Source organism: Contarinia nasturtii, unplaced genomic scaffold (assembly GCF_009176525.2).
Source record: "Contarinia nasturtii isolate CC-2019 unplaced genomic scaffold, AAFC_CNas_1.1 Cnas_scaffold_2990, whole genome shotgun sequence".
Taxonomy (NCBI): domain Eukaryota; kingdom Metazoa; phylum Arthropoda; class Insecta; order Diptera; family Cecidomyiidae; genus Contarinia; species Contarinia nasturtii.
Genome location: NW_022200306.1, coordinates 278 through 15,546, shown reverse-complemented (window position 1 = coordinate 15,546; position 15,269 = coordinate 278). Strand labels below are relative to the sequence as shown.

General features: G+C 32.5%; 1 protein-coding gene across 1 annotated transcript; it reads left to right on the top strand.

Moving 5' to 3' along the window:
* Positions 1-14,343: 14,343 nt before the first annotated feature.
* Positions 14,344-15,003, top strand: LOC116349630 (putative oxidoreductase GLYR1 homolog; the record flags this gene model as incomplete). Its single annotated transcript, XM_031781167.1, has 4 exons — positions 14,344-14,438; positions 14,516-14,552; positions 14,634-14,710; positions 14,774-15,003. Coding segments are annotated over exons 1-4 (439 nt in total), but the record flags the coding sequence as incomplete, so codon positions are not given.
* Between the last annotated feature and the right edge of the window lie 266 nt (positions 15,004-15,269).

The following is a 15,269-nucleotide window of genomic DNA, read 5'->3' as shown; positions in this document are numbered from 1 at the left end:
GTAAATATCGTTCAATACGGTAAATATCGTTCAATACGGTAAATATCGTTCAATACGGTAAATATCGTTCAATACGGTAAATAGATGTTAATACTCGTGCAATAACCCCAAATAAAAATTCAATAAATTTTGTTCTTTCCCCCTAGAGAAAACTACTAGAGACTTGATGTCTGAGAATAAAATATTGGCAGCACGCATTAAACAACTACAATCTAGTGCACTTGCTACTTCCAAGCCGAATGTTGAAAAAGAGTCTGACAATGAAGATGTATTTGAAGTGGACAAGATCCTTTCTGACAAATTGAAAGGCAAAACACGATTTTATCTTGTTCATTGGAAAGGATTCGGCCCAGAATACGATACTTGGGAGAAAGAAGAAAACTTGTATTGTCCAGAAATACTTGAAGAATATTTAAAATCAAAACAAAAGTAATTTATTGCAATGAAAAATGTTCAAAAAAATTATGTACATCACGCTTGACATCACATGTTTCAAGAAATTAAATAAATAGAAGAAAGTTTAATTTTTTCTACTTGTAAACAAATAATTTATAAATGATATTCAAATTTTCAAATCATATATTTCCGTTTTATATTACAATTGTCAAAATTCATGCAAATGTCAACACTCGGTTAGTTGTCAAAAGTTTGTGTCAAGATCGGTTTATGTTTACACTAATACACACAATTTTGAATACCATTGAATACACACTTGCACTCTTGCTTGCACTTGACCGTTTGTAAGTTAAAGTTTGGCACATTTCACTGTTTACTTTGATCCATAATGGCTAGTGCTCAAGGCTTTTGGAATATAATCGAATCCGATTTAGTTTTTGACATTCCATTTTTTATAAAAAATGCTTTCGAGTAAGTTTTCAGGAATAAAAGTGATTTCATTTTTAGGTAAAATTGAGTAATTTTTACTACAATATTTTTTTCAGTCGAGCCAATATGAGTAACCGCTTAAATTTCGCAAATCTTACTGACGACGATATCAATGAAATTGAACAATCTGTACGAGAAATTGGATTGAAAATCGAAGAAAAGAAATTGGAAATTCATGATCACGAACTGCTCGAGTATTTTGGCGAAACATATGAATCTGATCCATCAAATTTTCGTTTTGAAATTGGTGACAAAAAATTAATTCGAATTGTGCGTGATCATATAATTAAGCAACAAAATGAAAAGGGTACGAAGTTCATGCGACGATTTAGATCAAAGCCGGATCGTGAAAAACCAAACAAAATCAAAATTGATCAACACACATCCAATCATGATGATGATAATGATGATGCATGTAAGCGCTTGTCAGCTGATTTGCTTGCAAGATTGAAAACTTATATGAAATTATTCGACATCGATACTCCATTAATACAAAGTGTTGGCCAAAAAAACGTTTCCGTAAAAATAACTAACGAAATGGTTCTTGCCGAAGTTTTCTGTGTTATATGTGAAAACGATAAAACTACCAAACGCAAACTGAAAGGTAAACGAGTGTTTTATAAAGATGGCAAAGGCTCGACATTTTGGGTTCTTTCGAATTTCGGGACACATTTGAAAAATGTCCATAAAATAAAGTCACATCCAACGACAAATGAGCAAGCAAATGAGAGCCATAATGACCAAAATGTGGTAGTGCCGAATGACAAAAATCAAGTTGCTGAAGATGCTGATAGTGCTGATAATACTGATAATGCTGTGAATAATAGAGAAGAACCTCATGTTACAGAAAACCACATTTCATTGGAATTGAATGATCAAAATCTCGCACTTAAGCACAATTTTTCTATTGAATACGTTGATGTCGAAGTCATTGGATCACAGAACGTCACTATTTCAAACGATTTGATGTTGAATCAAGTTTCCACACAAGTTACAAAAATGTTAGCGACAACACTAACACACAATGATGAAACAAAAGAAATTTTCTTCAATTTGGATGGACCAAAATCACTGAAAATTGCGAAAATTGATGGCAATGGAAATTGTTTGTTCGGTTCGTTAGTTCATCAACTTTTTTGGCTAAAAATAGACAGCGATGAGCACAAACAAGCAACCAAGAAATTGCGAGCAGACGTATTCAAATATATTTCCGATAATTATTCCTCATTCAAGTTTGAACTTCAAGGTCGTGTTTATGAAGATATTAATCCAAAAACAATCACAGATTTGGACAGCGAATGTAAAAACATTTTGAATCACTATCTGCCATTGGAATTCGTTTATTGGGGTGGCGCTGAAACATTGAAAGCCGCGAAAGAAATGTACGGAGTGAATATTTTGATCTTCGAAGAATAGTATAGTCATTTCAATTCAGTTTGCGACATTTCATCGGAGGATATTTTAAACACAACTCAATATTTATCACAATTTCAAAACATAAATATGGACTTCGATGAGACTCTGTGAACGACAAGTGAAATACTGAAATACGCAAGGAAATACGTTTGACATTGGTGCATCGATTCAAACCGAAGATGTTATGGAGATTTCGACGAGAATTTTTATCAATACATAACAAATATTCATTCACATGTACAGTTTTTTTCACAAACACATTTAAATATTCAGTTCCGTATATAATTTTTCGTTAAACCTTGCGTTAAACCAAATCAAAAACTTTAATTTTATTTTATCTTTAGCGTTAGAATTTTTGTTTGTTTTTTTAAGTTCAAATTTCTTGTTCCTCGCATTCATTCCTATTTACACATAATACATACCAAAAATATCTACCAAAGAAAATAAATTCTTAGAATTATTTCGCATTTATTTGATATGAAACATATTAACAAAGATCGAATTAAAACCAATGTGCAAATATAAATGTTCTTGTTATTTTTCTCAATACTTGATTGCTGCATACGTTGAGGATATGATTTTTTTTCTCTTGTTTACTGTACGCTTCTTGGTTTGTTTTGATTTCGGCTCGTTGTTTACTTTATTGGGATCAGCTTTGGTTCGAACTCTAAGCAGTCGGTCATTACTCAGTTTTTGTATATCACTTTGTAAGAGCCAACAAAGTGATGTTTTTTTCACGACAATACGCTTTGAATCGAAGACAAATTCAACGTATGGACTCCGTTCTGTAATTGGTTCACACTTTTTCTCGGCATAGTTCTTTAATGCGATATTTTTGAAATCAGATGCGGTAAGTGTTTTTGTCTTGGGTTCAATTGGCAGTAATGAAGTAGATTTTGATTTGGTTCCTTTGGGAGAATATTGCTTGATTTGGAAAGACGTTGCCTCATTTTTCTTTTTTGCTGTTGATTTTGCTGACAATAAATTGAATTCATATGCTGTATTTAATGCGTCACATTTACATTGTGCAATGATATCAGAGATCTCTTTCTTTGATGGTAGTTTATGTTCGTTCGTGGGTCCGTTTTCCTTTGCCATTCTGGGAAACGTGAAATTTGGTGATGTTGAATGAATGACTGCATTTTGAAGTTGTATTTTGCTTATTCGCGACAGTGCTTCTTTCACAGTACAATTGGTCACAGTTGAGTAAGTAGTTGTTAGTGATCGTAACTGACGAAAAGTTGACTCGCACTGCTGGCTACCCAATAAATTTGGCAAAAACAATTCTTCTCTCTTGGCTTCTTTTAAGTATGACATCATTTCAATCAGGCTGTGTGCATTTATCTCGATACAAGAATGGCAATTTGTTGAAAGGAAATTATCTTTCAAATTGTAATTTTTACTTTTTGAAATGAAATTCTTCCATATTCGAATAACAAATATTGGATACCATATTTTTCGTACACGTTCCAATGGCGATAATGTTGTATCCATAAAACTTTCCGTGATATCTCGAATCATTTCCAGGAAAAGTACTGTGGCCTCGCTCTCATCCACTTCAGATTTCAATAAGTTGATTACTTTTCTATCGTACATATGCTGAACTGATGAGAAATTTTGTCTGTCTGTCGGATTCAAAATTGACGCAGTTAATTCATGCAAATCCTTTCTGAAATTTGCCAAAATAAATATCAAATGCTGTAATGTGATGAAGCGATTGCCAAATGGTATAATCCGCATGTTAAAAACTGTCCTAAGGAAAAAATTCCGTAATTTCGTTGCGATGTGAATTATGTCTTGAATATAAAACGGCCAAGATTGGTTTTTGATGCCGTTAATTGGTAAGGCTGCACCCAATTGTGAACACCGTCTCATAGCCCCATTATATCGTGGATCTGAGTCTGTTGAAATTGATATTACTTCGATATTTGTTTGTTTCAGAGCATCGACGATGTATTTCCACCTATTGATAACATCTCTTGTAGTGAATTTGTTGTTAGAACCGTAGACTAAAAGACAAAACGGGGCCACATTAGCTAATGGCTGTGCCATCATGACATTCAGAAATTGTGTTGATGAATTTGTGTTGGAAAAATGCGATAAAATTTCATTTGCATTTCTCGCTGGAAAGGCAAAAGGAACCGGCATAGCGTTTTGTTTATTTATTGGTAATCCAAATCCAATTAATTGGTTTGTGGTTGAATCATATTGTACACGACCAATAATTCTCGTGGCATCTTCCGACAATGAAACCATTAATGGCAAGTTTCGACTAGTCAAATAAACAAAAAGTTCTTCTGTACGAGGAATACCTTCAAAAATTCTACAATATGACGACGATATGTAACGATTGGTTGATGGGAGTGATGGTAGTGCACATTTCAAATTTTTTTGAAGAGTTTCGTATGCCAATGGGCCCATAATCATACGCAAATAAGAGGCAAAATTTTTCGTTTCCTTATCATATCTGTAGCCGGCTCTATTCCGTTTAGAATTTTGATCGGCCGTTGCAGTGAGTTTGTTGAGAAAATAGTATGTTTGTTTCGCATCATCGGTATTGGAAATTTTTTCTTTTTGATTGATTGGGTTTGATTTGAAATAGTTGATATTTCCTTCGTCGACAGTTTTTTTTATGTATGCAATCACAAGATTAATTAGTTTTTTATCGCCAAGTACGAATTTGAAATCACTTGGATGAGATGCATATGTCTCTCCAAAAAAATTCACCATATTGCTTTCGGAAGTATCAAAATCTTTTTTCGATTTCAAAATTGACGGCAGCCTTTCCCTAACGAAATTTTCAACCTCCAATACATCATCAGTATTGAGATCTTTGAAAAGCATGGCGTCATCGAGATGGCATAAACTAAAAATAAATATGAACTTATAAATCCCTATTATATTTACAAATACACAAAAATTGAAACTTACTGAAACGCATTTTTAATGAAATTTGGTAAATCTATATCCAAATCTAATTCAATTCGATCCCAAAATATGTTTTTCATTTTGATAAACAGAGAAAAAGGTACTTCGATGTAGGTTTACAAATCTATACTGTTTATAATGTGTCACATTTATACGTTTCTATCATATTTATAAAAGTAATAGAGTGTTTTGAAACTAATAGCATACAATAAAAAATAATAGAAGCAAGAAAAAAAAATACATCCAAAAGAAACTAATATTATGCAATATCAATAAATAGAAAAGTAATATTTGGAGTGATTTCCCCCTTGGATTCTGTTTTGCGTATTCAGTACGACTCATCATTTGAATTTGATTTTCTCCATCATCATCGCTGTCTTCAAGCATGCGGTTCCAATTTGTGCTGCCAATCTTTTTAGTTTCAAATTGGGTAAATTCCAAAAATCGAAACAAAATAATCCTAATTTTCGAAAAATAATTTTTTAAAATATTGCATAAAGAACATCGTGTATGCAATACACGGTTTTTATTTTCCCCAAAAAATTGTTTATAGAAGATCGTGTATTTAGTACACGTTTTGATTGGATAAACTTACCACTGACCATTAGAGTGGTTCGATTTTGACATATTTTCAAGAATCAAAAATCGTACCCCTATAAGATAGAAGATCGTGTGTATAATATACGAACTTCTAGTAATTGGACAATAATAGACAATATTATTTAATGTAAAATATAAACAAAACTTACCGAAACAAAAAATTTCTAAACTTCAGGAATTAAAATTTCCGGTGGTTGACGTGGAAGCTGCCGTTCAAATTCAACCTTTTGCGATGTTGATGAAAGTTTTTGGTTTTCAGCGGCAAACCACGGCAATAATTTTAATCCGATATATCCATAAATTTGAGAAGATGTTGCTGTTTCTTCTAATACTTCTACGGCATTCACCGAACCAGAATTTGCGTCAACAATACCCTGCCATAAAGCGTCAGTTTTTGGCTTGATTTGTTTTTTTTCGAACCGCGTATCAAGCTGTGCTTTGCGCTTTCCACATGCCAGTAAATAGCAACGTAACCAAGATTGCAGGCATCGCATCGGCTGATATATTCGAGGTGTGGTATCAGGTAAATGTCCAGATACATACCTGTTATGTTTTTAGAAAAAAAAATCAAATTAAACTACTATATTATATTAAATGTTAGAATATTATCAGGTATATATCATGTTCATAATAATTTATAAATTGGATGTTCGTGTAACATAGGCACGAAGTTCTACCATATGGATTATAAACATTGACTCCATTTTAGAACATCGTGTATTTATTTCAAAAACTTCTAGTAATCCGACAAGAATAGACAATGTAATATATATCTCAATATCGATCATTTTGTAGTGTAATATGAAAAATGATGATTACATATTAATATTATGAATGGACTGATATCAACCTTAATTTGGTAATATTTCAAAATGGATACCTGTTATATTTTTGAAAAATTTTAGTTTAATTTTTTTTTTCAGAATAGATATTCGTGTTTGTACTCTATTTAATTCTAGCATGTGCATTTATATTGATTAAATATTTGAAGTTCGTATATAGTTAGTAATGTAGATAATTATATATTTCATTGGTTTGTCGTGATGTTCGTGTATATATTTTACGAAGTTCAAGTATATTATTCATGTTGAATGTTTGAAAAATATCAAATAAATACTAGAGGATCGTGTATATGATACCGTATTCTAGGGCTTATCAATATTCAACGGCAACTACACCAAAAATTGCATTTACGTAATATGAATGCAATGAAAGACCATTTGGATCCTCAATTAACCACCGTTTCATAATTTCATCTTTCGATTTTTTAGAAATTTTTCTCGGTGGCTTTGGTACACCACTGGATGGTCCCTCCTCCGCTGAAACGTCTTCTTGTTCCATATCTGACATTTTTTCACTTTGATTTATTATAAATATGAATTTTTTTTTACTGTATATTAGTTTTTTATTATGGTAGTCCTTTATTTATGTTTGCGGAACATCGTGTTTCACAAGCACGATTTTCTATGAAGCCGTAAATTTAAGTATGATTATATTCGTAATATTGTTGAAACAGCTATTAGTGTGTAATTATTTAATATATCCACGAGTTGATACACCAATTTATTTTTAACAACAAACCAATTCTCGAAAAATGCCACCGCCAATACCAGCCGCACGAAAGCAAAAAATTCGTCCCAAAACATCAGAATTTTCAAGACCACCACCACCACCAGCACCACCAAAGAAAAAATTAACTGAATTTCACTATGAAAAATTGTATTTTTTTCTTTATTTGTAAAATTCATTTTTTTTTATTTAAATACTATGTAATCGTAATATTTATAAGACTTGCTTAAAACATAACGTCAATGCATCTACAAAACTAATGTTGTTTCATATATGACAGATACTTAACAAGTATGAAGCTAGTTACAAATGTTATGTATTCTTATAATATTGCAGTGCCATCTGTGTTTAGAACCTCGTGTTTTGTAAATACGAACTTTTAGAACATCGGAAATAGAACATCGTGTATATGATATGTGTTATTCTATTTATACCATGTTATTTTTGGCTGTTTTGATGAGTTCTGATAAAATGACAGAGTATTCCGATGGCTCTGCAATAGATGCTCTAATTGATGACATATCAATGTCATTTGTAGCTTCGAATTGCCTTGTTAAATGCATCAATGTCATTCCGAAAACTTAATAAAATTTGTCGATAACTGGTAAAAATTCAAAGATATCTTCCTCCTTATTATCATTAAGACCACTATCATTTTCAAAAAAATCTTCAGATCTGCCCATAATTTGTTTTATTCTTTTGAATGTATATTTCCTAGTATATTTCAAGTTTATGAATTGTAACACTTGAAATTTCTTTGACACTGATCATCGAATCGTAGCCACATTTCCAAAGCAAATGTTTCAAAAACTCTGGCACATCATACCCCACAAAAAAAATTAAATTCTCCCACTCTCTCGTTATTTTTTCCATTTTGTAGACAATACAAATTGCTAGACAAATTGATACAATGAGCCTAGCAATGAACTAGGCAATGAAAATAAAATAAGACGATGTATATAAGAATGTATAAGGTACAATTATTATCAGCCATAAAAATTTAAAAAATATCTTTGAGTTTTATTTTGGCTAGTTGACCGGCAAATTGAAGTACCCCGAAATTTGAACCTCAAATATTAGCCAAACGAGTAAGGTACAATTAAAAATAAATTGCGGTACAATTAAGTACATTTTTGGTACAATTATTTAAACCTAGTCCTCAGTTTCGACTTTCACATGTGCGGACATTCGAATATACATCCCATTTGAGAAACGTATAAAATCAAATTGTTAAGTACTATTGTTTTTTAAGTAGTTCAATAAAGTTGAAGTGTTTTCAAAGGAAAATGTGCATTTAAAAAAACGTTTGCTTGATGTCGACTCAATTTTATGATGTTTCAAATCGATTTCAGGCCATCGGAAAAACTGAATGAAAATATTTTGCCGAAGAAGCTGTTGAAATCCAATAAAAGTTAGATTGCCGATCGCACAGAATAAAATATAAAGAGAGTATGGGAGGAAAAAAGCGAGTATGAAATTATTTTTATCGATATATTTAAAATGGAACAAAATAAATGAATTCAATTCGAATCCAATTTTCATGTTGCAATAGAAATCATATTATTCTAGAAGTAGAAACGATGAAATATTATTCCATTTGATTCAAGTTCGTCGAACTTGAAATCTTTGGCAGATGGTGTGTAACATATGAAAAGCAAAATAACATTAATAAGTGTAAGTTGTCAGACAAAACCATAAATAAGTATTTATTGCGATTTATTGCATGTCATAAATAAATTTGAGTTTATTCGAAAGTGTTGATGAGTCGTTTAAAGTTTTTGGTTTTGGTATACTTGACACAATATTTTGTGTATGCATAACAAATATTTAAAACCTGAATTCACAATGTACCGATATAATCAAGAGTCAAGTTGTCTGTATTTGGTTGAAACTCACAAAATTTGCACTATTGAGCTTTATTCTTGTAAATATTGGTATATATCCGTATACAGGTCACTTGTTCTGTTTCTATCTACCTCATAGATATCGAAGATGTTCTTTGTCTTCGGGTAAAAAGCCACGCAAATATTTCTTTTCAATCCATTGCAAATGCATTGATTGCAGTTCAGTAGATATATTTTATTCAAATGCTCTGCGTTAATCTAAACGAGTTTTCTACTATGTGTCTATCCGTTTCGATGACTCACCGCGGTGAAATAAAATGCATTCAATTGAAATGTGGCAAATGGAAATTATTCTGTATGAATATTATAATAACCTATCAATCAATTTAAAGGAGTTGTAAATACTCGTGAGGATTACTGAGAAATAGTGTTGTGTTCGATTGAAACAGATTTTACTGGAATATATATAAAAAAATGGAAATTACATATTTTCTTTTATCTTCACATCACTCAATTTGTACAGATTTATCATGCAACAAATGAAAATATTTAACATTTAGACGTTGAAAATGTTCTGTAAACTTGGGAAAATAAATCAAAACTATGTTTTTTTGGCTATTGAATGCATTTCGTCTTGTATTCATATTGATTTATAATAGATATAAACAAATACCAAAGACACATTGAGTGTAAATGTACAATAAAATATAAATTGAATTGCGTGATTTCTACTCATAAATATACAATACACTTGAAAAAATCGTTTTGCATTTAAAAAAAAACGTCTGAAAGCATTTTTAAGCACGAAAACTCGTTGAAACTTCTCAAGTTCCTGAAACGCCCCGTTAAACGGAAGTACAATTTATATTGGATGAGTTTCGATGGCTTCAACAGATGTTTTTCATATGATTAGAATGTATGACCCACATTCGTTTTGAAATATAGGCGCAAGAATTAAACTTGCATACACATTGTAAGAACTTTGGTGCTTTATGAGAAATCAGATGTTAGATAAAAACATGTAAATTGTATTTTGTTCAGACGAGCAACGCTATATGAAAGTAAGCCTTCTACGAAGGAAGTGATCATTGTAGTTGGTGTCGAACTTTGAAATTAAATGAATTGAATCCATCAAAAAATCAACGGGATGTTTAATATCAATAATTATAATCGAAAATTGCGTTCAAAAACCTACGAAGATGTACTAGAAAAAGTTTATCGACAAAATTGTGTTGGAATATTGACTGGCGCTTTTGCGTTATGGTAACGATATAGCTTGAAGCAATTTGTGAAAAAAAATTCGTTAAGTAAGAATTTTTCATAGTAAAATGACAGAAGTTACAATCATAGAAATTGAAATTGACGAAACTTGAGACGGAGATAATGCAAAAAAAAAACTCGTAAAAAATGCCTGAATCAGGAGAAAAAAATGTTTTTGTATAAGTCACGCTTTTCCATTAAAAACTCTCACAATTACTGACGTACCTTATCCTCCCACCGTTTTTCTCTATCTTTTTTCTCTCGGAGCTTCCTTGCATCCCATTTTACTAGGGGAAAATGACTACTTATCGATATACTAAGTTCGACGAAAGCTATAGAATTGTAAGAAAAACTTACACGAACTTGTAAATTGGACATCATCCTTAAAAGACCTGATTTTGATATTGAAGCATCGCTCTCAACACTCATACTTATTACTGATTATTCACTATCAAAATCGACTCTTTCAAAAATGACGTCTAATTAGACGAATTTATATTTCTTGGTATTTTTTCACCAAAAACTTTCTCGACATATCTGATTCGACATGACTAACATTTATTACCATTCACAACATTCTGCGATTTTCAATTGACGTTGAAAAACTTACTAGTAATCTATAGGAACTTACGTAAAACTTAGACGAACTTACAAAAATGTATGTAGAACTCAGGAGTTCTTACGCGAACTTGTGAAACTTACAGATACTTATGAACTTACAACGAGTCATTTTCCCCTAGCCTGTTTGATGTTGTAATGACATGAAGATTTGCACAGAATGTTTTTTCCGAAAAAACAAAATAATATTCTGAAAGTTTGAATAAATTTAAATATAAAATAAAAACGGGTTATGTTCCCCGGTTTCTACTGTCAGTGTATCACAAAATAAAGGTCGAATTCAAGTTTCTCGTGCCAAAAACCCCCCAATACACACTCCCAAATAATGAAAATGAACAAAGAAAATGTGCATTCGAATTATTGAGAGTTGAAAGAATACATTCAAATCAGTCACTATGTCTGTATGAAAATCGCGAAACCATAATATTTTCAAGTGGCATTAGAATTGCTTATTGAATCAAAATGAATCGAATTGAGTAGTTAGAACAGTTTGAAAAGTTGATTTTCCTACGAATGTAAATCGTTTCATTTTCTCTTGATTTATAAATGTTTCTAGCTACCAAAAACCTACAATCTTTGAATAGATGTAGCATTATTAGTACACAATGATGGAATTTTCTCAAAAAAAGTTAATTTTTGTAGGGAAAGTGTATTTCAACGTAATTGTATCGCTAAATAAAGGCCAGATTCGGCTTTCTCGTGCCAAAAAAACCCCTAATACGAATTTGCAGGTGGGAGAAATAATCGGCAAGTTGTTTTTAAAATTCATCCAAATGCCTTCTATGAAAACTACCAAAGAATGCAGCGAAAAAAAATCACTCCCATTAGGAAAAACTGCATATAGCGTGGAGTTAGTATGGCCCAGACCTTCACCATGGTATATTCCGTTTGGCTCAAAGCTCCAACCCATAGTTATGTATCCTTGTTAGTTAAATTTTGTTAACTTCAATCAATTATAAAGTAAGCTATGGTTAACTGCAACACCTAACTATATAGTTGACAATAATCATAGTCACCCGATAGTCAAAACGTCCCATACGACCGTACTTTTGGCTTTTTCTAGAATCCTCATTTTCATACTATGTCCATGAAACTCTATACATAGTTCGAAGACAGATTGGTTCATCTTTAGACACATGCAGAATTTGTTTTGAACTTGGCATGCCAAAACCATTTGAGACACTCTTTCGTAAATCCAATTTGTACGCCATTGCGAATGGATTTATTTCGTCGAATTGAGTTTGATAGTAGAGTAGGAGTCCCCTTAAGTCTCCTGTGTGCATTGGTTGGCGTTTTTGATTTTATTTATGAAGCGCAATAAACGCCAGAATTCACTCACAAAACTTATGCAACATATGTTATGATCTTCTATACAAGTTTAAGAAATTTATATTCGAAAAATTAGAAGATCGTGCATATTACGTAGGTTGCTCCATAATTTTTTTTAAAATGGTACTTATAGTGTTGCCCGATGTAAACCATTGTCATATTCGTAAAGTTTGATGTTTTGGTATGTATTCGTGCCCTGAACCTTTTGTCGTACGAACGCTATTTGTATTGTTTACAGTGACTGGTAAACTGCGACTCAACAAAAAAATGAATTTTACACGTGAAGATTTTCGTAAAATGATTTACTACGATTTTCGAAGTAAATTATCTCAACAACAGTGTTTCGATCGACTTCATTTGGCCTTTGGCAATGAAGCACCAAACCTTCAGACAATTTATAACTGGTACCGAGAATTCCGTTGCGGTCGTAGTTCGCTCAAAGACGAGTTTCATACAGGTCGTCCAAAATCGGCTGTTGTGCCACAAAACATCGATGCTGTCAGAAAACTGATTATGGAAGATCGTCATGTGACCTACCGTGAGATTGAGGCATCTTTGGGCATTTCATCCCACAGCATACATACAATTTTGCATGAACATTTAGCCGTAAAAAAGATTTGCTCTCGTTGGATCCCACATAAATTGACCGATGAACAAAAAATGGCTCGTGTGAGTTGGTGTAAAGAAATGCTCAAGAAATTCAATCGTGGTGCTTCAAAAGACGTTAATAAAATCGTCACTGGTGACGAATCGTGGATATATGCCTATGAGCCCGAAACGAAACAGCAGTCGACTGTATGGGTCTTCCAAAATGAAGATAACCCAACGAAAGTTGTTCGAGCAAGAAGCACTTCGAAGCGAATGGTCGCCTGTTTTTTCGGGAGAAGTGGTCATGTGGCAACCGTTCCACTAGAGGATCGTAAGACCGTCAATTCTGATTGGTATACCACCATTTGTTTGCCCGAAGTGTTTGGTGAAATAAGAAAAAACAACCACCGTCGCAAAATAATTCTTCATCACGATAATGCGAGCTCTCACACATCTTTTCAAACTACTCGATTTTTGACCGGTCAAAACATCGAACTGATGGGTCATCCACCGTACAGTCCTGACCTGGCACCCAATGACTTTTTTTTGTTCCCAAGCGTGAAGAAAAAACTACGTGGTCAACGATTTTCGACACCAGAAGAAGCAGTTGAAGCGTTCAAAACACACGTTTTGGAGATATCAGTTTCGGAGTGGCACGAATGCTATGACAAATGGTTTCATCGAATGCAAAAGTGTATCGATCATCTCGGGGAATATTTTGAAAAACAATAAAACCATTTTCGACAAAAAACAACTGTGTTATATATGTTTTTAAAAAAAATTATGGAGCAACCCTCGTATATATGATTTTTAGAATATGAATAAATATTACCTTGAATAGCTGTTTGAAACCTACTGATGTTGTGATTGATGCTCCTGAATTCAACAAGTGACGCATAACAATTAAAACTTCACGACCGAATCGTTATGGAATGGCATTATCGTACAGTCGCAAAAAACTCAACATATAATCGATATTGATGTATTGCCGTTTTTCATCGCCGTCATCAAAAGTTCTGAAGTTTGGATGCAATGATGCCATGTTTATAAACATCAATGCACAAAAATTCCATTTATGAACTTTATCTTCAAGCAAGGTAAGTTTCAGATTCTGTCAAGGGGGAAATCACTAAAAAATAATAGCAACTAATAGAAGTAAAAAAAAGTAATAGCACTTGATTCAAACTAATAGCAGAATTAATATGTATTATATGACAATGAACAAATGAACATCCATGCACACTCATTTGGTGTTGAAATTTGTCAACATAAGCATCAAAGTACCGTCTCAAAAAGAAACGTAAAAATGGAAAAAGAAATTGTGAATATTAATATCAAAGTGGCGTCGCAAAAAAACGTCGAAAAGAAAAATCAGAAATTAACTGGTTCAGATTTAGTTTGGTGAGTGTAAAATTTAGGTTTAAAACATTTATTTAATGATTTTAAACTAAAATCGCTTGACCATCGCATTTTAACAGGGCAAAGCAAAGATATTCCTGTTATTGGCCTGCACGCGTAAGTGGCAAAATATGATTGAAATAGCGTTTGATACATATAATTTATTTTGATCTATCATTCTTTTATTTACGTCAACAGATTGTTGATACACCACCTGAGATGGGAAAAACTCCGAAAAATAATGTTTGTGTTTTGTTTTTTGGAACAAAACAATTGTGAGTTGAAATGCATTCGCTTATGTTTTGATATAAGAAATTTAATGTTAACTTGTTTTTCAGTGGTTTTGTGGAAGAAAAAAACATCGAAAATTACGTCACTTTTCGGGAGAAATTCGTGAACAAATGCCGGAATAATTCCAATTTTCGTCGAGCTGTTGATGAAATGGACAATTTTATTTCTGATCCACAAAAGTATCGATCGAATGCCGTTGCACGTGTTATTAAAATAAAAACAGAAAAAGAAATTGAACAACATTTGGGTATTAAAACTGAACGTAGTAGCAGTCATGGTGAGACCGTTGAAAAAACGACGAAGGAAACAGTTCAATGTAACAACGTACCCAACGTGGTACCCAAACTCGAAATGACAACGAAAGAAAAAAACAATTTAATTGCCAAAATTGTGTCATTGAAATCCGAGAATCAGCAAATCTGTTTTGAATTGAATGAAAAAAAATTGGAGCTGTGCACAATCAAAACAGAGTACGAAAAAAAACTTACTGAACTCAATGAAAACATCACCAGTTTATCATCTGATTTGAAGAAAGCTGAAGCA